Source organism: Amblyomma maculatum, chromosome 7 (genome assembly GCF_055883805.1).
Source record: "Amblyomma maculatum isolate TAMU_Amacu chromosome 7, ASM5588380v1, whole genome shotgun sequence".
Taxonomy (NCBI): domain Eukaryota; kingdom Metazoa; phylum Arthropoda; class Arachnida; order Ixodida; family Ixodidae; genus Amblyomma; species Amblyomma maculatum.
Genome location: NC_139350.1, coordinates 46,388,583 through 46,414,864, shown reverse-complemented (window position 1 = coordinate 46,414,864; position 26,282 = coordinate 46,388,583). Strand labels below are relative to the sequence as shown.

The 26,282-nt window shown below is 41.0% G+C and overlaps 1 protein-coding gene and 1 long non-coding RNA gene across 2 annotated transcripts in view; both read left to right on the top strand.

The window, feature by feature from the left end:
- Nucleotides 1-11,186, top strand: part of LOC146183125 (uncharacterized) — a 37,671-nt gene extending 26,485 nt beyond the window's left edge. Inside the window, exon 3 of the mRNA XM_084608691.1 lies at nucleotides 10,831-11,186. Within this exon, the coding sequence (XP_084464817.1) occupies nucleotides 10,831-11,009 (179 nt within the window). The 3' untranslated portion in view covers nucleotides 11,010-11,186. The remainder of the gene's footprint in view (nucleotides 1-10,830) is intronic.
- Nucleotides 11,187-16,529: 5,343 nt separating this feature from the next.
- Nucleotides 16,530-26,282, top strand: part of LOC146183124 (uncharacterized) — a 42,397-nt gene continuing 32,644 nt past the window's right edge. Inside the window, exon 1 of the long non-coding RNA XR_014708469.1 lies at nucleotides 16,530-16,631. This is a non-coding gene — a long non-coding RNA (uncharacterized LOC146183124). The remainder of the gene's footprint in view (nucleotides 16,632-26,282) is intronic.

The window sequence follows — 26,282 nt, the reverse complement described above, 5'->3', positions numbered from 1 at the left end:
AATGGACGGGTTCTTAATCCCATATTTGCGACAAGAAGAAGAGGGGTGCAGGAAATGGACATGACCATTATTGCCACAATAGACATCTCCTGCACTGCACCTGATTTCTGCCCCCAAAACAGGTTTGGCCGCCAAGGTGAAGGGGTTTTTGCACTGCAGAGAAGCTGACTTGTAGGTTTCTTGACTGGCTTCAATACTTTGAAGGAGTGTAGTCACACGCGCCTCTCCTGGTAATTGAATGAACTCACAATTTTGCTGCTTTTACCTAGATGGCGCTAGCAGCAAAAAACCTATAATGAGCGAATACAGGTGCAAATACTAATTATCACCATGGTTTGTGCTTTTATTTTACAGTAATACAACATTAAAAGGAAGCAGACTCAAACAAGGCTCACATTGTTGAGTATGGCGGCCTTCTCGATTGAATGCCGTGTAAGAAAAATTGATTATATTTGAAGGCTCAGTATAATCATGCCAATTGTATAAAGCGCAATTTACGCTTATACGAACCAAGAACTACTATTCTAGTTTCGCCATGCATGATTCCTAGGCATTAGAATAAGCGGTTTTCCTGGTCAAGCTATGCGATGTGAGGCAGTATTAGGGAAATCTTCAAATTGAAAGGCAATAAAAAACGAACTAGCAAATAAATTTCGATGAAATTTCGTACACTGAACTATCATAATGTGCGCCCGAAGTGGTGAAAATTTTCCTGCTGTGCACGTTGATAAAGCACAGATATTCGTGCTCAAAACAGCCAAGCTTTACCATGTTTAAAAGGCTGCCGATCAAATACTGATTAAATTAAAACTGTTATGCGTTATTCAGTCCAAGATAAATACCCATTCTTTGCGTAGGCCAAAGAAAACTGTCCTAAGTGCAGTAGTTTATTCAGAAAATTAATCCAAAGTAGGGTATATCAACGACGCTACCGAATTTGTCATCTGCAATACCACCTATTATGCAGTTGATAACGATGGCACACTAAAGCAGTGCACATCATTTGACAGAGCGTATATTAAGCTTTTGAAAGGTGCTTACATTGTGATGTTCGAAAAAGAACAACTCGCAGAATGCTGACGAAAACATTGCCTAAAATGGCACATTCGCGCTGCCGTAGTGGGACCCCCAACCTTAACTTTAACTGCTATACATCAAGGGGCAGCATAAGAAATACATATTTGATATTTTGATTGTATGAGTGCTTTTCAAACATAAATTATAAAGTCCATTCCTAATTTTGCTCAAGATCCTACAAATAATGGTCAAGACGTAGGCAAGATATTATATGAAAAAGCGTGTTGCATTTTTTATTCCTATCAAGCTACGAGAGCCTAAACGTGTCACTTCTTCAATATTGGCAAGAGCAGCTCAATGAAGGTTGTGAAGCAGCTGCTACTCCGCCCGCAGCTCAAATAAATTTGCGAAATACTATTCGATACATAGCTCAAGCCCTGAGTAGATAAGCAAAATGTTATTTCTTTTTGTGCGCTGCGCATACACAGAACTTTGACGTCGAAAAGGAAACTGCATGAAAGCAAAGCATATCCATAAAACAGCTTCAATAAAAGAATGGAGACATTTTAGTGGTTGATTTTTCCTATCAATGAACTGGTATCATAAATGGGCCAGGATATGGATAAAAAATGCTTCGTAAATGGAGACTTTGCTCTCTTTCGATGGTAGAGGTTCACCTCAACTTGCAATTATTCTTCCCGCTTGTTATTTTTGTAATTGAATGTATCACCACTGCTTTGGGTCTGTAATTGTACTCCTGAAATCCGTTGCTAATTTAAGTATGCTTGTTATGGGCTTCTTTAAACCAGTCCATGTGCGTTCCGTCGCTGACTGCCAATTTCAGAGCTTCTTGAGCACCTGTAAATCTATCTGTAGCAGCTTTTATCCCTTGAGCATTTCCAGGATGTAACTTTTTGTCTTGTAGAATTAAAGAATTTAATTGAAGATAAATGTGAGCTGAGGTGTATGAAGATGACGAACTGCAGAAACCTAGACGGAAGTGCAAAACGATTTCAAAATTATTTTATTTCCATTGTGGGTCAAAGATGAATCGGCATCTTGATACGTTGCGAACAAACCTTCATGTGCATGAATGTATTCTTGCAACCAGTTGCAAGTCTTCACACTCACCTTTTTTCTGGTCAAGTGATTGATGAAGTTTGTTCCCAAGCTCAGGGAACATTTGCACGCTCTTCAGCCTCTCTGAAAAGATACCATTTCAGCGGCCGATTGTATCATGTTCGTGCTGCCTGCTCCCTGGTTGCTAAGGGATGACTGGTGTTTTACTAATCCGCAAATGCCATTGCAGTTTTTCCCATCTCCTGTTGCAGAGAACAGCACTTTATGGATGCGCAGCTGTTTGGCCACACTTTGTGCAATTGATATTTGTATCGAAATTCTTTGCAGCCTTGTTGCTCAGACATGCGACATGACCTTAAAGAAGGTTTTTGTTTTGGCACGCGTGCATTTTGCATAGCACGAGGCGGACATGTGCGACGTCATGGGTCAGATAAGAGTTCTTTTACTTGAGGCACGTTTTAGATCCTATATGTAATCCTGAAAGATCAGCATATATAAAATGCTTTGTTCTTTAAAGTGGCAATGTGCGCCAATCATTGTGCAAAAGGCCTACAGGTGGAGCAGGCAGTCACCGGAATTAGCCAGCAGTGTTAACAACTTGGTCTGCTTCAATATGCGGTTAGCCTATGACGCTGTTTGGGAACTGTATTCGACTCAGGTTGTCCAGGCTGTCAGGTTTTTGCAGCTGTATCTGTGACCGAATGTAGCATAGAAAGCAGCATGTATGAATACACAAGACACTATTCCAATTTGAAGTAATACACAGCTATATCAATACTCACATTTCTCATGATAATTTAAAGTATTTTCACCTTGGACACATCTTATTTGTTTATTTATTCTATAGTGCCAGCCTTGGTAGGCCCAGGCAGGAGGGGCAATAAAACGCAATACTACAAAACAAGGTAACATTCAGCATACAACTTAAAAGATAATCAAACCAAGGACAATGCAGGCATGATTCGAACACATAGGCACAAATATAAGCAAATTGAACACAGTTTATCATCAGAACTGAGCATATACAACATTGAAAAGCATTTATAGATAACCGGAAATGCTCCCAGTGGTTAGCAGTGCACTCAAAGGAAGCCTGTTCCATTCTGTTATTGTACGTAGGAAATAAGAATATTTAAACATTTTGGTTCTGGCAAAATGAGGTGTTAAGGACTGGGCATGACGATGTCTCGTTATCGTCTCACTAGTGGTTTTATCTAAGGGTCCTCGCTCATTGATAACTTGTTATTTTTCAGCAAAAGGAAATTTTAATCGCAAAAGCTTTTTCCGAGTTTCGAGTGTTCGTATGCCGTTAATATTTATTAAAGCTGTAAGGGTATCGGGAGTGCGGAATTTAGAAAAAATAAATGGAACTGCTTTCTGCTGAATCATTTCTAATGCATGGATATTAGTTTTAGTGAAAGGATCCCACACTGTACAGGCATATTGTAATTTCGGTCTGAGGGTCTGATGATTAATGAGCTTGGTTGCGGAAGGAGCACGTTTTAATTTATATCTAAGAAAACAGTTTACGGAAGGGTGATGCACAAATGTTGGAAATGTGAGCATTGCAACTTAAGGTATTAGTTATTGTTACACCAAAGTACTTGTACTGCATTACTTCTGATAGGCACCTTGATTATAGGCGGTACTGATACGATGAACTGCTTTTTATTATGTATTCTCATGTAAACTGTTTTTTTCAGCACTTAGCTTCATATCGTGTCTGTGACACGAATCGTTAATGCTGTTGAGGTTAGAGTTAAGCACTACTTGGTCCTCCGAAGTTTTAATTTTTGTGAATAAAGTGCCGTCATCCGTGAGAAGCCTAATTTGAACTTGATCAGTGGTAACATTAACAATATCATTTTTGTAAATAAAAAATAAAAAAGGGTCAAGGATGCTTCCTTGAGGGACTCCAGATGTTACCGGGAGGGAGCGTGAAGAGTGACCACCAACACAAAATGGGTTCTGTTAGTGAGGTATGCGGTAATCCATTTGATTAAGAAAGAAAGTAGACCTCCTGATTTGAGTTTGCAAATTAGTTTGCTATTCGAAACGAGGCCGATAGCATTGGTAAAATCTAAAACAATTGCATGCATTTGGCCCGATGTATCGAGGACTTCTGCGAAGTTGTGCACAACTGTAGTAGTTGAGTTAGAGTTGAGTAACTTTTCTTAAAGCCATGCTGAAGTGGAGTTGGAAAACGTTTGTTATTTATACATTCAGTAACGTAATTGGCAATCATGTGTTCTAACATTTTACAGCAAGATGATAGCAATGAAATGGGGCGATATTTCTGGAGGAGGGTGGAGTTGCCTTTTTTGAACACAAGGACTATACGACCCGTTCGCCAGTCATCATGAAGGTTGGCCGAAGAAATGGACGCTTGGAAAATATGGACGAAGAACTTTGATAACATTTCATAACCGAAGTCCAATTTACATTAAGTGTAGGAGAAAAAAGATCAGTGATAACCTTGTCTTTTAATGCAGCGGTGTCCTCATCTTAATCTTCCCTAATGCCAAAAATTACTAAGTTTGAGCGCCTACTGTGATCCTGCAATTCTGTAAGCTTCGTCTGGAGAAAGTTGAATTTCTTTTCCGTTATGTCCACAACTGCTGCTCGTTTTTCCAGTTTCGTATACCTGAGATTCATATTGGAAACAAGTTTTCTCATCTCCGCTTGCTCCGTCTTGAGTGTAGCTATCTCATCTGTCAGTTTATTTGGTCTTAGCAGCAGTTATGACCTTAAATCTACTGCCCATAAAGCCATCAAAAGCTTTCTCTGTTGGTTGAATATGAAAAGAGAACAATATACTGTAAAGTATGTTAAGGAACGTTTAATATGGGCGCACACTGCCACTCCGAATGCATAGTAGACGTTTTAAAAATACATTGCCTTTTAAATTGTTTATTATATTGTGATGTTCACGGTTTTTATTAAGAAAGGATGGCAAGACAAGCACACAATAACACAAGAAAACTCTTTTCTCTTCATGAATTATTATGGCCTGTTCCCCCCGCTGTTGCTTTCATTTGGCGACAGCAGCACCACTTCATCTCGCTTAAGTCACCGATTGGCGCTGCCTAATAAAAATTGATTACTACGTCCACTGATGAAAAATATTTATCATTGCAATAAAGACAATTTAAAGCAAGGGGCGCAGTAGCAGGCGCTTCACGACAACAGTCGAGGTGCTTTTGCAAATGCTGGAGAAGTGACAAGTTTGAGCTCTCATAACTTGTTAGGAACAAAATAATGCAATATTGTCTTTTCATAATGCTTCTTGCCTACGTCTTGAGCATTGTTTGTAGAACATTGAGCAAAATTAGGAATGGAATTTATTTATAATATATTTCAATTTCAGACCTCAATATTTGGCTTAAGTTTCCCTATGCTTCCCCTTGATGTATAAGATATAAAGTTTGGGAGCTTGATTATTGCACAAGTGCCTATTAGTTCGGAAAACATGAACAAGGTGTGGTCTTTAGTCGCAAAGAAAATAATACATAAACAAGACCTGATTTCTCACAAGTGTACTTTTTGAATTTTTTTCTTGGAAGCATTGACTTCTACAAAATGGTGGAAAGATGCCTAACTTACTCTTTGCCACTTGCAGTTCGATTGCATGAAATATAATAACCGAGGCCTAAATCACGCCACTTGTTTACGTCATTGCAAAATCCAGGCACAGTGATGTGTGTGAAAATTCTCCTTTCACACATTGGTTTTTAATCCCTTTCATTCTGTCCGTTTGCAGCAATATGCCTCAGTGGTGTAGGGGCAGTGTGTCTGATTTGCAAGCAAAGGATCAGAGGTTACACTGCAAACATTGACTGCCCATTTTTCTTTTGATGTACTCTTGTGAACTCTCAAATAATCTGAACTTCTGGTAGTATGTCGTGCATTCGTAGCTTCTGGGATGAGCATTAAATGAAGGCTGCTGTAGCGGGGCTAAAAAACATGTTTGCATTGGTTGATGCTCAAAGCTTTTCTGCCAGTCTTAGCTCTAAGCTCAAGTTTTGAAGGTCACACTGGCAAGCCAGTGGCGATTTGCATGAATAGTGGCGACGTGTGATGCAACGTCCTGTTGTGGACATCCTGTCTAATCGTGTGTTGGTGTGAGGACTTGTATGCCTCAAGCATCCTTGCTTGTGACAAAGGAGGTTATTTCCAATGGCTCCATTGAACACAGGGGGTATGGTAATGCTGGTCAATAGCACTGAACTTCAAAAAGATGGGTAAAGTTATGTACCCAAGATATTGCCCCCCCCCCCCCTTCCCAAGAAATAAATGAATGGGGGGGGGGGAGGCAAGTGGCCTTCAGGTCTGGATATGGCGTGAATCAGATGTTTTCCTCAATTTGCTGCACCTGTTCTGCAGTGGACAAAATTAACTGAACTCTGATTCATGATTTGTTCACAAAACAATGCATTATGGGTATTCCAAATTATAACTTTGGTAACACTTTTATGCATTACTGGCACATGTTAAAGAAGCGAAAGTGTGGGGCTGTGAGGTTTTGCTACTTCTACAGATATGAAATTTCAATGCTTGTTGCTAAGAATTCAGTGTTAAGAAATGTGCAGCTTTTCTTGTCCTCAGAATTGTACATATGTTACTGCTTCCCTATAGCGTTCACTGAACTGAATTTCTACTCTGCTGGGATTTGTTTTACCAACTCTTGCTTTGCATTGAGTAAGATTATGTTAAGGGTTAAAGGTTTTGCAAAAGTTAATATGGAGCTTCATCTATGGAATGGTTTTTGAATTGATATTTCATTTTTCATTGTTCGAGTTGTTGCAACCTTTTCCGCTGAGTGCTCGGACACTGTGTTATCTATTACCATTCTTCCTCAACTGTATATCATGCTACATTTGCCTTTCACCACAGAATTTAAGCTTCATTTGAGCAAAGGCATTGAGAAATGATCTTAACAGGGAAAATTGCTTTTCCAGTTCTACCTACAGAGCGCTGCTAAAGGAGCGAGTTTCTGGCCTAGTTTCCGTGGCATGCCTGCAACGTTGTTGGTGCCAATCACACACGGGTTATCAAAGGAAAAGTTTATGGTGGCATCAACATTTGTGTGCAAGATGTCGAGGATTGACGAGCATCTGTTGCCAAAGCTGCAATATCCGATAGGGAACTGTCAACTGTGTGTCAGAAGTTGTTAAGGTAGATTGACTTTTTTAAAACAGAATGTCTTTTTTATGGGTGTTGCTAAGAGACAGTTGCCTACAACATTTTCCAGTAGATGGTTGCTTGAAAATATAGTTTGGCAAATATATATAAACATGTCATTGCCAGGTTACTGGAAAGGAGGAATCCAGAAGTACTTTTTCAAAAACGTTGTCGTAAAGAAATTAAGTCGTGCTTCTTCAATATAGACACTTTCTGATCAAAGCTGTCGATAAAACGAGTTGTCCCTAATATGCAAAGAAAAGTATTTATGAAAACATGCTATAATTATGATCTGCTTTTGTTGACAGCATTGGGCGCTTAAGTTGAAGCTATTCATAACTTGGGAAACTACGAGCCTAATATCCCAGACACCTTTAATCTTGAAATAAACTGTAGTTGCACTTAACGCATCTAGTGGTGTAGATATGCCTTATGACATCCTGTGAATAAGAGTTTCTACTACAGCTGCTCACATTCCACAAACTGCTGCTACATGATTCAGCACCCATTTGGCTGTAAGCTGCTTAACTTGTCTTTCTGCTCTCCACACGCTGCAGATAGGATTTTCTTCACAGCTCTTCATGCAAAGTGGAAAATGACAGTGTGCATCGGCTATCGAGGCAAATTTGCTCTGTAAACATGAAACCAGGAAAGAAAAGGGACGTTACTTAGTGATTTGCACTGCCCAATTTCATTCAAGTGGTATGCACTCAAAGTGCAAATGTCAAGCAGCAGAATGAAACAGAGAATTGGCTCTCATTTTTGTCCATATTGACGCGACAAAACTACATGGGCCCCAATAGAGTCTGTGCATTTTTTCCTTGTCCATTGTCCGATCAGCGAGCTTTCATGTTAACGAGGCAGAAACACGTGAAAGAGGTTTGGTTTTCAGAAATATTGTCCATAATACAAGTCGTCCATTAACGAGGCACGACTGTATTGATAGTTTGAAGAGGTGGTCATCTGCCTGCAGTGACTGTTATTGCCAATTTTGGTAATGAACTGAATGGTGAGAAGTGTGAAAACCTCACATTATTAATGCTCATCATAGTTTATTCAGTCTATTATTGTCAATTTATAAAGTCAAGTGCTTTATGACTTTAGACAAACTTAGCACACATTTTGCAAACTTCTTGTAGGCCTTTTAAAATAAAGAAAAAGTGATTACCACGAATATTTAACACTGCATTCTACACCCTGCGGCAGTGGATGAATAATTCGGGTCCTTGACTATCCTCGGGCAGACCCAGGATCAATCCTGGCTGCGAGGCCGCATTTTAATGGGGGCAACATAAAAGGCTCCTGTGGGCTGTGCAGTGTCAGGCCAAGTAAAGAACTCAATGCGGTTGCAATTATGTGGAGCGCTTTACTATGGCGTCTCTGATAGCCTGAGCCACTTTGGGACACAGAACCGTGCAAAATGTTTAGACATACCTTTTGTGAAACAAAAAACATGAGAAAAGCACAGAATCGTAATAGAATCATAATGTTCGATGGCACCTAAAAGAAATCATGTTTAAAGTGTTTTTCTTTTTGCAAGATTCATTATATATATAGTCATTTAAGCATCAAAAGCATGCTGCATTGTATTAGCCATGTTTTAAATGGTGGGGCATCTTTTTATACACACTGCTGCGTTTAGAAACTTTAGCATTGGATTCTCTAAGGTATCTTTTGAAAGAACACCTTAATTTTTCAGATGTCATTTCTTAGCTCTGTACAGCTTACTTGTCTAGAATGCCCTTATTGTGCCCCAATTTTACTGCCCTTTAAGCTTCCCGAGTGGGAGCAGGTTGAAGAAACAGCAGCTGTCTTCATGCTTGCGTGCCAGAGTCTGAGTCTTTGTTGCTGACTGCTTCCCTGCAGAAATGTGCCACCTGTCAGGACAGCTGGAAATGAAGCAGCTGATGCAATAAAAGACAACTTGCAAAGTTTGGTTCCACAGCAACTAATTTTTGAGTGAGGTTGTTGATGGGGACTACCTGCACTCCTGAAGAGCAGCAGCCTTGTCACGACAAATATCATGATTTCACTGCAGTAAAAATTTCATATTACATGAAAATCGTGACAAATGTCATGTATCTTTTTTTTTTTTTGACAGGGTGTGGCGCAAAGGAGGCAATGCATTGAAGACTTACTGCTGTATGACATGCATTAGCAAAACCTGTAAAGAAGGTGTGCTTTATACACCCAAAAATACAGTAGTTCTGGATGTAGTTCATAATGCACACATTATTGCATACTTCATGATGTGTTGAAATCTAGCTCTTTGGTGAGATTTCCCATTCACAGATGTGCAATGCAAGAATGCCCAAGAAATCTGTACATGTAAAATTGCTATAATTCAGGTGTTCAAATTTCTGTATATATGTTTCTTTGGTAGCAGGGACATACTTCATAAAATTCCCCCCCCCCCCCCCCCCGCTCCCTTTATGTGTAGGGTAGCTTGGGTTACATGATAACATATTTCTGAAAGAGTGAGAATAGGACAGACAAGGATACATGTGAAGCTGCAATCAAAATGAGAGGCACTACAATTGAGGACTTTCTTGGCTCAAGCTTATTGCACTTTTTCAAGATTAAGATTCTAGTTTGGTATTCTCAATTTCCATTGTGTCCCTAGTTAGCTGTTTTCAAGGAATAAATGGGAAATGCACTTCGAATGTAAGAGAGCAATAGCAGAGATAGCGTAGTTTTTTCATAACCTTTTGAATATTGTACTGAAAAAAGCTCTTCAGATAAAAAGCTTTCTCAAATAAATGTGTGCTTAAGTGTGCATTTCATTTTTATTACTGGACCTTTTGCATATCTTATAATTTAAGGTTTGAGAATGCTGTCATTCTTAAATATGTGTTGAGTATAAACTTCAGGAAATCAATGCCTTCTAATGAGTAAATTTGTTCACTTAGGGAGGGGAGTCTGGGGAAGTAGGTTCTTAGCTAAATGCAACTAATAAAAACTGTGATTTAACTACAGAAGAAGCAGATAAAACAATTTTTGTGATAAGTTGTTGCTTTGGAATAATGAGGACATTGCAGCATACAAACATGGATTGTGTGCGCTTGGATTTTCATGTTTTTTATGCCTCTGAATTATGGAAACCCTCCATGGCATATATGGCTGGAGGCGCTGTGTAAGTTTGTCATGACAACGATTAGGTGAAGCCTCCAAGGGTGGGATGTAATTTTGCGCTCAGATCCTCGACATTCCATTCTTTTTTTCAAAGTATAGAAAAGGTGTTTTGCACTTAAAGTTAGCTTCCTAGGATTTATTTTTTTTTTGCTAATTCTTGATGCACAATAATGGTTGCATGAGATGGAGAGAAAGCTATGACTTAATTTGCTGTATTTGTGCAATTGATTAGAAAAAAAAAATGGGGCACTTTGTTGAGCTCAGAAACAGTCAACATTAGTGTCTCTGTTTCTGTATTTAAAAATACATTAGCTCTCACTTCATTGGCTGCCTTCGATCTGAGGTATGCGAGAGGCATTCTGTGGAATGCAGGAAGTGTAATCAAACTGAAACGGTTCCTATTATTTTCTTCCATTGCAGCATCTGTGCCTAGCAATGGATGTCCCTGGGATGAGGGCCTGTGCCTGCTTGCTGCCACCCAGAGGAGCAAAATGTATACCTGGCTGTGCACTGCATTGCAGTCCTTCTTGACCTTGTCACAAAGCAATGCAGGCTTCAGTGGAGGCCAAGGCAAGTGCTTTATTCTTGAGCATCTCTAGGCGATGCTAATGGTGCACTTTGGAGCTCGTGTCCGCTTGCTCTCCACCTAGAGCGAAGTCAAGGTGCCACCAAAGTGGTCGCTAAATATTTTTGGCCAGCTTGGCCCATATCATCTTTGTGTAAAACAGATAAAAGGCCTAAAAAAGAATGAACTCCTAAATAAAACAACTTTATGGCCTGGCTAGTTTATATGAGGTGGTTATTTCCACCGCTTGCACTCCTCGCAAAATACTGTGCTGCTTATTTATCAACTAGTAGTCAAAGTGCACGACTCACATAAAGCCTCCTTTTTTTTAAACGCTCACTGAGCTGTTTGTAATTTGATATCAAGTACAGTCTCCCCTTGACTCAGATTTCTCTCTCGCTCACTGGCAGAAGCTGGACATCAGCGCTTGCACCGGGGTATCCCAAGTCCGACAGTGTCGGCTGGAGACTGTTACTTGCCGATGCCGCTGCTACCTCCCCCTCGCTGCTGTCAGATTCATCTCTAAAGATGACAATATGCAGATGCTGTCTACGAAATAATGAAAGTAAAGAGGCTCGGCAAGCTACTATTGTATTATGGGTAGTGTGCCTTTCATGCTACTCATGCCTTCGTGGACAAAAAACCTGCTACCAACCCATCAAAAACAGTGTTGGTGCACTCACAGTCTGTTTCGTATAGCAGTCATTCTCCTTCTTCGATTGTATGAAATCTGCTATCTTCAAGGACGGGGACCACTTCCCACTCCATGTCATTCTCATCAACACACTTGTCGTCTGGTGCCGTCGGCTAGACACTTCGTGCACGATGTGAACCAAGTTCGCTGGGCATGCAAAGAACTTGTGGCTCAAAAGGCCTACATGATGTGAAACTGAGGATGGCATTGCAGACAAGAAAGTGCAGCCAAATCCAGGAGACCTCATGCCAGAGAAAGGTGTTGGGTGCAGGCATGCACTGCCACAATGGTGTCCCAACCTGGAAAGCACCAAGTGCTACTCTAACCATGCTGAGATTGCCATGAAAAGAAACAACTGCAAGCATTCCTGACTGTGACATCCAAAAAGAAATCCAGCCAGCTATTTTCACTCGGCCATTTTTGGATGGAATACACTGTACAGTATATGCATGAAGACAGCCAATGTGGACAAAAGATTAGAAGCAAAGATTACCAGGCATTTGTTCAGAATGTGTCCTAGCTGAGTCATTTTTTTCGTCGGAATAACTACTGCATATTGGTGTGCTAGCGCATGATAGAGGAGATAAGTGGCGCCGAAAAAAACGAACTAGTGCGGCAGTGTCGTTGCCGCCCCTTTTCTCTCTAACTGGTATGTGTGCCATAAATGCATTTGTACACTGGCAATGCATCAACTTAGTCCTCGGTCATCTGTTCTGAGTAAATAGTCTCTCAGTCATGACTTGATTCGTACTGCCTTTATGTGCACCTTTACTAATGCATCTTTTCGAAGTATTTTTTTCCTTACCCATATACAGTCAAACCTGGATATATATTGCACTCTAAGGAAATCGCGATATAGTTTCATATATCTATAATTAGATATGCAAAAATCGGCTAAAGACGCCGCTTGCAATTGTGAAAAGTAACATTTTTGCCGTGTAATCGGCCCACTGGCTCAATGAACCCACCCTCCATTTTTCTGCCGAAAATTTGAAAGAAAACCGTTACTCAGTGGCGCACTCCTTTGTTTCGGTCGTCGCATCCACATCTTATTTATTCGTAGCGCTCCAAGATGCTGCACAGCGATAACGTCAGGGCGTGTTTATCTTCTGACTGTACTTTTGATAGCTCCTGCAGTGGCTGGGAGAAAACTTGGTAGAGTGCCCATGATGACTTGATTGCACAAGACCAGGTTCGTTTTACCACATCACGTTTGGAGTGGGCGTAGTCTACCGCAACAAAATCATTGGAAAGCGTGATAGCTGCAAACGCTGTTTGAAGTGACTAATGCTAAAAACCGCTGTCGAGATCGAACCTGACCCCGTGTTTTCGTAGATTCATAGATGAATGGATTGACGACTCTTGAAAAAAACAAACAAAAAACATCTGCTTCATAATGTCCGCAGCAGCCATAGCTTACGCTATGCTGCATGTTCAGCACGATGACAAGGATAGGAGACTCTCTGAGAGAGATCTGATGCTTCTTAACGTCCGCAGGCACCATTGCTTGCACTGTGCTGCACGCTCACCACGACGACAAGGATAGACGACTCTTGCAAAGAAAAAATCTTCTGCTTCCTAACGTTCGTTGCCGCCATAGCTTACTCTGCACCGCACTTTCAGCACGATGGCAAGAATTAACTTAAAAAAAAAAAAAAATACACACGAAGAACATATCGGTTGCTTCTTAATGACTGCAGCCGCCATAGCATAACTACGCCCCACACTCAGCACTACGGCAAGAATAGATTACTCTCGACTCATCCAAAAAAAGAAAAAAATATGCTGTGTTCTAATATCTGTTGCTCCCATAGCTTACTCTATGGCGCGCGTTCAGCACGACGGCAGGAATGGACTCTCGCAACAACAAAAACAATAAAAAAAAACGAATTTGTCGTTTCTTAACGCCCGCAGCCGCCATAGCTTAAGCTACGCTGAACATTTAGCACGACACAAGACTCGCATTGCACGTCACCTGCTGCGAGAGTAGATTCACAACACACACTAGAGAAAGCATCCGACGTTCCAGCTGCCACGGGCTGAGCTTATCGGCGCATGCGTAGTGCATGCTGCTGCGAACGAAGACTGGGAAAGAAAGAGGAAGGGTAGAAAGCCTGGCTGGAGAATGGGTACATCCTTGCTCTTCACTCTGTTGCGTCGTTTCCCTTCCTCCGAAAGCCTACGCTTCATTGGCTGCGTCTGTTCCATGCCAACTGCTTCAAAATCTGTTCCCTCTCGTTCTTTCACATGCATGGCTTCACATGCATGCATGCATGGCGTCGCGTGCTGGCGGGCAGCAAACGATCACCCTAGATGCACATACCTTTGAGGGAAGGGCACGGCGTTGCTCCAGACCAGCCGTCGTCGAACTATTCTCTCTCATTTCTTCCTCACATAGCTTGAGAACGTCGTGCGACAAACGGCTGAGGGTGGTGCGATAGTCTTTGGGAAAGGCGCACCTTCCATTGTGTGGTGCGGAGTTCGATTTATTGAACAACTGGAGCAAGTGGAGTTAGCATGAAAGGTTAGCGTGAAACAGGCTCAGCATGGCAAAATTCCTGGATGTTGATTTTTATAACATCCGAATGGCAAGAGTGTAAAAATTCACCGCAGTAGTGTCCTAGTGGTTCGATCATCCACTTCGCTTGCAGAAGGTGCGTGGTTCAATCACCATAGTCACCAGCTACCCAGCTGAGGTACAGTTGAGTGCAAGCTTTCCCATGGCAGGTGCTTGACTTGACTGTGTTGAAGTGCTTGGAAAATTAGTTTTGTTCTCACCTTGAGTAACAGAATAAATACCTTGTGGCATGGTGCTCTTTGGCCAAAGCTGCCTATGTGACTTAAGAATTAATTATTACCTAGAAAAAAGATGACCGTGAGAGAGCAAAGCAGGTTTTCCTCTTCAAAATATCGGTTTCAACCCAGTTAGCTTAGCCCTTGTCGACATTGTGTCATTATAGCTTATGAATTAAACCTGATCAGTATTTTTAAACAGGAAAAATTGAATGGAAAACCGTTTGTCTCAAATGTTTTAATTTTTAAAAATGTGGCTGTTCACTGTGATCCATTTGTGAGTTAACACTTGCCCTTCTTAAAACTCTCAATTGCCACATCTTGGTGCAAGGTGAGAGCAGTTCTCTTACTAGGTATTGCAGAATATAGTCCAGATCAGAGTTATCATTAGGAGGGAACAAACTTTGCAAACATCCATGTGTCAATGGCATTGGCAAAAGTAAATATGTCTTCACATCTGTTTAGATGCTTTGCTCCCTTAAACCTGCCCCTTCCCCCCCCCCCCCCTTTCCCTCCTGATAACCTTCCCCTTATGCACTCCGAAAAATTAGGTGGTGCTTAGCTTTCGTTAAACCCAGTAGGTTTCGAAAGTAATTATAGCATGGCCATGCTATAGTTTAGCTCGTAATGTAGCCAGATGTGGTGTACCATGTTGACCGTACGATTAACACACGACATGCATTGAAGTAGGATACATGAGCTCGCTTACCAGTGTCAAGCAGTCTTTATGCAATAGGCGATCACACGCCGAGCACACACTTCCGAAAGGGTTATTCGTGAATCGTCTATGAAATTGATGAGTAGCCGAGTCAAATTGACTAACTCTTCTCGCATACTTTGAACGTCGTTGCTCTTCCCAGTCCCTCGTTGACACAGTGAAACCAGCCTTCACAAGTGACAGTTCCAGTCTCTCTTTCAAACATACAGCTCGTTCTTGCGACATCTCTTCTGCACGCCATTTCTCCGGGTCTCGTTATACTTTACCTGTCGAGCAGCACGACCAACACGCTCCTTTTCAAGCCGTTGTTGCTGTTCTTCTGTTTCCTGAACACGTCATTGCCGCGTTGTTGCATTCCAGCGTTCCTGACTGCTGCGTGAACATGTCGACAAAGTCTTCACTGTTCAAAGCATCCATTACAGTGTCGTTTTCCTCCTCTTTCTTTTAACTTTGAGAAAAGAGGTGACAGCAGCGCCTCCACTCGGTAGCTGCGCGGCTCCAGCTGCAGCGCCCCGTGCTTGCCGACCGCCGCCGCCACCCGACGACTAGACTTTGTAGCCCATCTCTCCTGGCTGGTATGACGTCACAGCCTACACGTGCCTACCGACCGTGGCTACGCTAAGGGTTGAACAATGGGAGTAGTATTGCTTTCGCAATGAAAACCAGCTGTATTTCTCCACCTTCTCTCACCCTGCCCTGATAGCCAGCTTTTACATTATGACAGTTTCTTTCAGTGCTTTTTCCCATTATGCCATTGCACTGCAAAGAAGCTATCAGTGGGAGCTTGCAGCTGCATTTCAGACCCGTATGCTGAATGCTCAGAATGTGGGCAGCTCTTGTATTTGTGCATGTCTGTTTGGTCACTAAACATATATGACAAGCATGTGTTGAAATTTTGAAATTGTTATCTAGAAAAGCAATAACTGGAAGAAATACCTTGTAAATATGAGTTTTGATATTGCCCGTGATTTTAACCTGTGAACTGGGAAATGAGCCAGGAATGTAACAAAGGTTTTATGGTAGTCATCTGCAGCACTGTATTGTAACTAAGGCGTATCTTATGCACACTAATTTGCTTATGTATTAATGCCTATTCCTTTTGTGACCAGCTAAGTTTCAGCCAGCAATGTTCCAGAATTTCACTGGTTTTCATAAAGGTTATAGTTATGGTGGTGGGAGCTAGGAAATGAGTGCAGTGTGGCTGATACAAATGTTCAGTTGTTGACTCCATTTTGTTTACATTTATGAAAACACTTTAGTGTTGATGAATTTTTATCTTGACCAACAGTTTGGTCTTTCAAATACTTGCAGTTTCTGTTTGGTTTTGCATATATTGTGCTTTCTTTTCTAGGGTGTGGTGCAGGCATTTCCTATGCTGCTTCAATGCCACGATGTTCATCCGGAAAGCACTGGTGACAGCCTAGGATCTGCTTCTCAACACATTCATCATGGTGAGCAACACCTTGTGTGTTGTTCCTGAAAGTTTTGCAGATCCACCTTTGGGTGCATGCTGCTTTTCTTGACATGCTGCTTACAGAGCACAAAAGTTTGATGTTCATGATGAATCATTCGATATGCTACACTGAATATTTTCTTTGTCCGGTGCAAGAAATTGAGCTGCATTTGCATTTTTAGGCTATTCTTCACTGAGGATCCTGTCGTGGTCCTTAGGAGCACATTATTGAGCACATATGGCCTTTTTGTTGCCTAAAAGCAGCCATAGGGAGCTGTGGTGTTGAGGTATGTTAGATATTCTAAAGAAATGAGACAGCAGATACGAAGCATGCAAGAAATGTGTGCATTTCTCAGAATTAATGTGCGCTGAAGCTTAAATGCACTTTTTGCCAAGTCACAAAGTGTAAAGAACCAAAGAGCCATCACGTGCAAAGCTGACATCATCCTTGTAGGTGGGCAGTTCAGAGGGGTAGAGTTTATCCTAGTGATGCAAGTAGATCACAGTATTCCATTGCAGTCAACTTCAATGGTTTTGGTCATGAAATTGCTGATCAGTGAATTCTGAGAAAACTCTGTAAAAGCCATTTCTTTTCCGTATTGGTTGCCACTGCAAGCATCATGTAGATTGGAGGATTTAATGTTGGTGCTGCCAGTAATGTTTATGCTGGGTGATTCCGAGAGAGATCAAACTGCCTAATGATTTCATATTTCTAATTTATTTTGTTTTAGTGCTGAGTATGCCAAGGGCGCAGTTATTTTTTTCTAACGTTACTATTAAGGGAGAAAAAAGAAAATGAATGTTATCATGCTCCAGGCAGACTTTTCACACATCGCTCTGTTCAGATTTTGCAATGATGAAAACAAGTGGAGTCATTTAAACCATGCTTAGTACATTTTGTGCAGTCAAACTACAGGTAGCAAGGAGTAAGTTAGCCATTTTTCCACCATTCTAAGGAAGTTGCAGCTTCTAAGGAAAAAAATTCAAAAAGTAGAGTTATATGTGAAATTAGGCCATGTTTATGAACTATTTTCTCCACGAATAGAAGGCATACATTCTTGAAACTTTCCGAACTAATAGGCACTTGTGCAATAAGCAAGGTCATTAACTTAACCTATTATACATCAAGCAGGGTTTCGGAAACGGTACTCTACTATCGATCATATCCATACCATCAATCAGGTGATAGAAAAATGCTCGGAATATAACCAGCCCTTATACATAGCATTCATTGATTATGAAAAAGCATTTGACTCAGTTGAAACCTCGGCTGTGATGCAGGCATTGCGAAATCAGGGGGTAGACGAGCCGTATGTGAAAGTGCTGGAAAATATATATAGTGGCTGCACAGCAACCATAGTTCTGCATAAAGAAAGTAACAAAATTCCCATAAAGAAAGGTGTTAGGCAAGGAGACACAATCTCCCCAGTACTATTCACAGCTTGTTTAGAGGAAGTGTTCAGAGACTTGGAATGGGAGCAGTTAGGGATAAGGGTAGATGGAGAATACCTCAGTAATCTGCGATTTGCTGATGACATTGCCTTGCCAAGCAACTCTGGGGATGAACTGCAAATAATGATTGATGACCTAGACAGAAAAAGTAGAAAGGTAGGCTTGAAAATCAATATGCAGAAGACTAAGGTAATGTTCTACAGCCTCGGGAAGAAACAGCAGTTTACATTAGGTAGTGAAATACTGGAAGTAGTAGGCGAATATGTCTACTTAGGACAGGTAGTAACCGCAGATCCGGACCATGAAAAGGAAATAACAAGAAGAATAAGATTGGGATGGAGCGCATTTGGCAAGCACTCGCAGATTATGACTAGCAGCTTACCGGTATCGCTCAAGAGGAAAGTATACAACAGTTGCATCTTGCCTGTACTCACCTATGGGGCTGAAACGTGGAGGCTAACCAAGAGAGTTCTACTTAAGTTGAGGACAACCCAGAGGGCTATGGAACGAAAAATGGTAGGGGTAACATTAAGAGATAGAAAGCGTGCAGAGTGGGTCAGAGAAATAACTCAAGTTACCGACATTCTAGCGGAAATTAAGAAGAAGAAATGGACATGGGCAGGACATGTAGTGCGAAGAGGGGATAACCGATGGTCGCTGAGGGTAACAAACTGGATTCCAAGGGAAGTTAAGTGTAGCAGGGGGCGGCAGAAAGTTAGGTGGGCGGATGAGATTAAGAAGTTCGTGGGGGTCAAGTGGATGCAGCTAGCACAGAACCGGGCAAAGTGGAGAAATATGGGAGAGGCCTTCGCCCTGCAGTGGGTATAATCAGGCTGATGATGATGATGATGATGATTATACATCAAGGGGAAGCGTAAAAATACTTTTTAGGCCCAATATTGAATTTTTGATTGTATGAGTTCTTTCCTAATTTTGCTCAAGATTCTACAAATAATGGTAGTGCAAATAATGGAGTACAAATTCGTGTACTCCACCCACTCCCCTCTGTAATGTTCTTACCCTGAGGGTAACAATAAATAAGTAAATGGTCAAGAAATTGTATGAAAAAGCATGTTGCATTTTTTATTCCTATCAAGGTACTAGAGCCTAAACGTGTCACTTCTCCAATATTGGCAATAGCAGCTCAATGAAGGTTGTGAAGCAGCTGCTACTCCGCCTGCAGCTGAAATAAATTTGCGAAATACTATTTGATACGTGGCTCAAGCCCTGAGTAGATATTTTTATGCACTGCGCATACACAGAACTTTGACTTCCAAAAGGAACTGCATGAAAGCAAAGCATATTCATAAAATAGCTTCAATAAGGGAATGGAGACATTTTTGTGGTTGAATTTTCCTATGAATGAACTGGCATCATAAATGGGCCAGGATATGGATTAAAAATGCTTCGTAAATGGAGACTTTGCTCTCTTTCGATGGTAGAGGTTCAACTCAACTTGTGATTATTCTTCCCGCTTGTTATTCTTGTAATTGAATGTATGAACCCTGCTATGGATCTGTAATTGTACTCCTGAATTCCGTTGATAATTTAAGTATGCTTGTTATGGGCTTCTTTAAACCAGTCCATGTGCATTCTGTCGCTGACTGCCAATTTCAGAGCTTCTTGAGCACCTGTCAATCTATCTGTAGCAGCTTTTATCCCTTGAGCATTTCCAGGGTTTAAATTTTTCTCCTGTAAAATTAAAGAACCTAATTGAAGATAAATGTGAGCTGAGGTGTATAAAGATGATTGGAACTGCAGAAATCTAAACGGAAGCTCGAAACGATTTCAAAATTATTTTACTTCCATTGGGGGTCCGAGGTGAATCGATATCTTGATACGTTTAGAACGTACCTTCATGTGCATGAATGTATTCTTGCAACTAGTTGCAAGTCTTCACACTCGCCTTTTTTCTGGTCAAGTGATTGATGAAGTTTGTTCCCAAGCTCAGGGAACATTTGCACGCTCTTCAGCCTCTCTGAAAAGATACCATTTCAGCGGCCGATTGTATCATGTTCGTGCTGCCTGCTCCCTGGTTGCTAAGGGATGACTGGTGTTTTACTAATCCGCAAATGCCATTGCAGTTTTTCCCATCTCCTGTTGCAGAGAACAGCACTTTATGGATGCGCAGCTGTTTGGCCACACTTTGTGCAATTGATATTTGTATCGAAATTCTTTGCAGCCTTGTTGCTCAGACATGCGATGTGACCTTAAAGAAGGTTTTTGTTTTGGCACGCGTGCATTTTGCATAGCACGAGGCGGACATGTGCGACGTCATGGGTCAGATAAGAGTTCTTTTACATGAGGCACGTTTTAGATCCTCTATGTAATCCTGAAAGATCAGCATATGTAAAATGCTTTGTTCTAGAGAGGGGCAATGTGTATCAGTCATTGTGCAAAAGGCCTACAGATGGAGCAGGCAGTCACTGGAATTAGCCAGCAGTGTTAACAACTTGGTCTGCTACAATGGGCGGTTAGCCTATGACGCCAGTTGGGAACTGTATTGGACTCAGGTTGTCCAGGTTGTCGGGTTTTTGCAGCTGTATCCGTGACCGAATGTAGCGTAGAAAGCAGCATGTATGAATACACAAGACATTATTCCAATTTGAAGTAATACACAGCTATATCAGTACATGTTAGGAAGTGGAAAGGGTGGCATCAGTGCACACATTTCTCATGATAATTTAAAGTATTTTCACCTTGGATACATCTTACTTATTTATTTAGTCTATACTGGGGGGTGTGGGGGGCAGCCTTGGTAGGCCCAGGCAGGAGGGGCAATAAAACGCAATACTACAAAACAAGGTAACATTCAGCATACAACTTAAAAAATAATCTAACTGATGACAACGCGGGCATGATTTGAACACATAGACACAAATATAATCAAATTGAACACAGTTTTTCGCCAGAACGGAGTATATACAACATTGGAAAGTATTTATAAATAACTGGCAATGCTCTCAGTGGTTAACAGTGCACTCAAAGGAAGCTAGTTCCATTCTGTTATTGTGCGTGGAAAATAAGAATATTTAAACATTTTGGTTCTGGCAAAATAAGGTGTTAAGGACTGGGCATGACGATGTCTCGTTATCGCATCACTAGTTGTTTTATCTAAGGGTCCAGGCTCATTGATAATATTTAAACATTTTGGTTCTGGCAAAATAAGGTGTTAAGGACTGGGCATGACGATGTCTCGTTATCGCATCACTAGTGGTTTTATCTAAGGGTCCGGGCTTATTGATAACTTATTTTTCAGCAAAAAGAAATTTTAATCGCATAAGCTTTTTCCGAGTTTCGAGTGTTCGTATGCCGTTAATATTTGTTAAAGTTGTAAGGGTATCGGTAGTGCAGAATTTAGAAAAAATAAATGGAACTGCTTTATGCTGAATCATTTCTAATGCACGGATATTAGTTTTAGTGAACGGATCCCACACTGTATAGCCATATTGTAATTTCGGTCTGATGGTCTGATGGTCTGATGATCAATGAGCTTGGCTGCGGAAGGAGCACGTTTTAATTTATATCTACAAAAACAGTTTACGGAAGGATGATGCACAAATGTTAGAAATGTGAGCATTCCAACTTAAGGTATTAGTTATTGTTGCACCAAAGTACTTGTACTCTTTACTTCTGATAGGCACCTTGATGATAGGCGGTGCTGATATGATAAACTGTGCTTTTTATTATTTATTCTCATGTAAACTGTTTTTTCAGCACTTAGCTTCATATCGTGTCTGTGACACCAATCGTTAATGCTGTTGAGGTTAGAGTTAAGCACTACTTGGTCCTCCGAAGTTTTAATTTTTGTGAATCAAACGGCATCATCCATGAAAAGCTTAATTTGAATTTGATCAGTTGTAACATTAACAATATCATTTATGTAAATAGAAAATAAAAAAAGCCCAAGGATGCTACCTTGAGGGACTCCAGATGTTACCGGGAGGGAGCGTGAAGAGTGACCACCAACACAATCTGGGTTCTGTTAGTGAGGTATGCGGTAATCCATTTGCTTAAGGAAGAAAGTAGACCTCCTGATTTGAGTTTGCAAATTAGTTTGGTATGTGAAACGAGGTCAATAGCATTGGTAAAATCTAAAAAAATTGCATGTATTTGGCCTGATGTATCGAAGACTTCTGCGAAGTTGTGCACAACTGAAGTAGTTGAGTTAGAGTTGAGTAACTTTTCTTAAAGCCATGCTGAAGTTGAGTTAGAAAATGTTTGCTATATAGAAATTCAGTAACGTAATTGACAATGATAATGATGTCTTCTAACATTTTACAGCTAGATGATAGCAATGAAATGGGGCGGTAATTCTGGAGGAGGGTGGAGTTGCCTTTTTTGAACACAGGGACTATTGGCCTCGAGATCGAGCAGAGTCGTCACCTTGTGGCTCAGCGGCGAAACCTACTCAGTGTGGATGAGTTTTCGCGTCGCGTGCGAACCTGCAGTGATTTACGCGCGCGCATGCGGGGTGTACACGAGTGTTTTTGTTTGTTTCGCGGTTCCTGCGAGCTTTTGCTTACCTGTATACCTCTTGCAAAATAAATATAAACAGTTTATAACCCCACGCTTCATTAAAAAAAAAAAAAAATACTTGTCCGTATCGAGCATGTCAAGCTTGGATAAGGACATCATCCATCGCGGTGTTCGGCACTTGAGATCCTTTGACATGCAATGCCTCAAGCGATGTGGTACTGTCGTTACTGCCGTGTCAAAGCAAAACAGCTCGCTGCCATCAATAAAAGTTAATGCAAGCGCTCAGAAATCGCATATTCCCGTTTATGTTTGGAATACCGCAGCTACTAAAACAGATGCCACCGCAGACTGCTTAATATAGCAGAATGCAGTTTGAACCGACCACTCTATGCCTACTATGCTTTCTGTGTTCACGATAGAGTTGTGTGAGGACTGTTTTTTTTTTTTTTCTTTTGCTTTTAAAACTCTTTCGCGGTGTCTCAATAGTAAGGGCGCCCGACTGCTGATTTCGAGAACGGGGGATTCAATCACAACCGTTTCGAAAGGCGTTCCCCTGCTGTGGGATTTGACTGTACAATAAACAATCCCACATGGTAAATGTGGTGTTAATAATGAAAAACAAAAAAAAACACCAAATTCAGCCTCTGCAATCATCAGTCATAGCCGATGCCGCTTTCGTGCATTAAATCTGGGCCAATATGCATTTCTTTTCATTTTTTTTTTGTTGTTGAAGGCTCCTGTGCATCCGTAAAAGTTTTAGTGAGCACATTTTGCTTTAGAGAAATGCTCGAATGTTTGGGAAACATATTCCCTGCACCTAATTGTTACCCTAAATATTACATAATACACCTAGATCAATGTACTTTAGTGGTAGCCTATTATATTCATTATAATCCCTTTTCGTCCAAGTGCTGTCTTCCGAGCAAACGCGTCGTTTCTGTCAAGGGGAGTAAAACAGCTTCATGCGGGCTTAAATATCAGTGTTTAGTTCGAAAATAAATACATCTTTATAGTCGCATGATAAGATGACCTCCATTTCTTTCGGAATAGTTTTATATCCGGCATCAGTTTTGGAAGCAACCCTAATATTTTACTTCGCATAAGATTTAGTCACTGCTAAATAATTAGTGATAAAGAAATTTTCAGCCTGTAAAATTGCTTCCCAGAACATGACAGTGTCCATGCACAGTTTATAACGATGTTTTCGCAGCGAGTAATTCGTTGCTTGCGCATGAACGTTACCGAAAATTAATCGCTGATTATTGTGAATTCTGTCAAGTGTGTAAAAGTTCTCTCACACGGTGAAATTTATTGGCATTGCAAAACAAAATAATTACAGTACTAATTTACCATTATAAACATGACACACATCAGAAATCCCTTATACTTTCCTCGGTTTCAGGAAATCATTTACAGTTAGTGGCGCATGCAGTAATACACTATCACATTCTATGACAGTGGCCGCAAAAAGCATCTTGGCAAATTCAATCCACTCACCGCTCTACACGTGAGCAGTCAGCTTTCCTGTGCGGCGAGGTTTCCTGTATAGTGTCGGCATGATCTCATTTGCGGGGAATAGTTGTGAGTGGTTGTCTTTGCCAGAGTTTATGTGCACTCAGTCTAAAGCAACTCGCCATGCAGTGCGCTGCCAGTGCTACATTTAACCTGCTTAATCCTGGAGTCAAGTACGATATAATGAACCAGTTTTCTAGATTCAATCAAAGGTACTGCAGGTATCTGCGTGGGCTTGACACTAAATTCGCCGGTCTCACTCGCATGAGACACGCGCAAATGGTTTAAAAGTCGATAAGAAAAACAAAGCTGTCATTAGACAGGCCCAAGCATTAGGCGCGTGAGCGCACTACAGCACCAGAAACGTGAAAAGTAAATCTAGAAGTCTGGTGGCTGCGTACATTGTTTTCCTAAAATCCGCTCTTCTTCTGCTGCATTGGCGAAATCCTTGGATTTCTTTCTGCAATATTGCAGCAATACTGCAGAAGACAAGTTTTCATCGCCAACAAACCCGCCGTTAACTCTGAAGCAGACCTACGCTGCATGCGTTTCTGCGAGTGACGGTGGCGCCACCTCTAGGTCGATCTCGCGGCGAATACGACTCGTTCGCCAGTCATCGAGAAGGTTGGCCGAAGAAATGGACGCTCGGAAAATAAGGACTAAGAACTTTGATCACATTTCAGCGTAACCGAAGTGCAATTTACAGTAAGTGTAGTAGAAAAAATATCAGTGATAACTTTCTCTTTTAATGCAGTGGTGTTCTCATCTTCATCTTCCTTAATGCCAAAAATAACTAAGTTTGAGCCCCTACTGTGATCCTCCATTTCTGTAAGCTTCATCTGGAGAAAGTTGACTTTCTTTTCCAGGATGTCCACTACTGCTGCTCGTTTTTTCTGTTTCGTATACCTGAGATTCATATTGGAAATAAGTTTTCTCATCTCCGCTCGCTCAGTCCTGAGTGCAGCTATCTCATCTGTCAGTTTATTTAGTCTTAGCAGCAGTTATGACCTTAAATCTACTGCCCATAAAGCCATCAAAAGCTTTCTCTGTTGGTTGAATATGAAAAGAGAACAATATACTGTAAAGTATGTTAAGGAACGTTTGATATGGGCGCACACTGCCATTCCGAATGCATAGTAGACGTTTTAAAAATACATTGCCTTTTAAATTGTTTATTATGTTGTGATGTTCACGGTTTTTATTAAGAAAGGACGGCAAGACAAGTACACAATAACACAAGAAAACTCTTTTTTTCTTCATGAATTATTATGGCCTGTTCCCTCCGCTGTGTCTTTCATTTGGCGACAGCAGCACCACTTCATCGCGCTTAAGTCACTGATTGGCGCTGCCTATAAAAATTGATTACAACGTCCACTGATGAAAAATATTTATCATTGCAATAAAGACAATTTAAAGCAAGGGGCGCAGTAGCAGGTGCTTCACGACCACAGTTGAGGTGCTTTTGCAAATGCTGAAGAAGTGACAAGTTCGAGCTCTCATAACTTGTTAGGAACAAAATAATACAATATTGTCTTTTCATAATGCTTCTTGCCTACGTCTTGAGCATCGTTTGTAAAACATTGAGCAAAATTAGGAATGGAATTTATTTTTAATTTATTTCAATTTCAGACTTCAATATTTGGCCTAAGTTTCTCTGTGCTTCCTCTTGATGTGTAGGAATTAAAGTTTGGGAGCTTGATTATTGCACAAGTGCCTATGCACAAGTGCACAAGGTGTGGTCTTTAGTCTCAATGAAAATAATTCATAAACAAGACCTGATTTCTCACAAGTGTACTTTTTGAATTTTTTTCTTGGAAGCAATGACTTCTACAGAATGGTGGAAAGATGCCTAACTTACTCTTTGCCACCTGCAGTTCGTTTGGATAAAATATAATAACCGAGGCCTAAATCACGCCACTTGTTTACTTCATTGCAAAATCCAGGCGCAGTGATGTGTGTGAAAATTTTCCTTTCACACACTGGTTTTTAATCCCTTTCATTCTGTCCATTTGCAGCAAGATGCCTCAGTGGTGTAGGGGCAGTGTGTCTGACTTGTAAGCAAAGGGTCAGAGGTTACACTGCAAACATTGACTTCCCATTTTTCTTTTGATGTACTGTTTTGAACTCTCAAATAATCTGAACTTCTGGTAGTATGTCGTGCATTCGTAGCTTCTGGGATCAGCATTAAGGTGGCGGTCCCACTCCA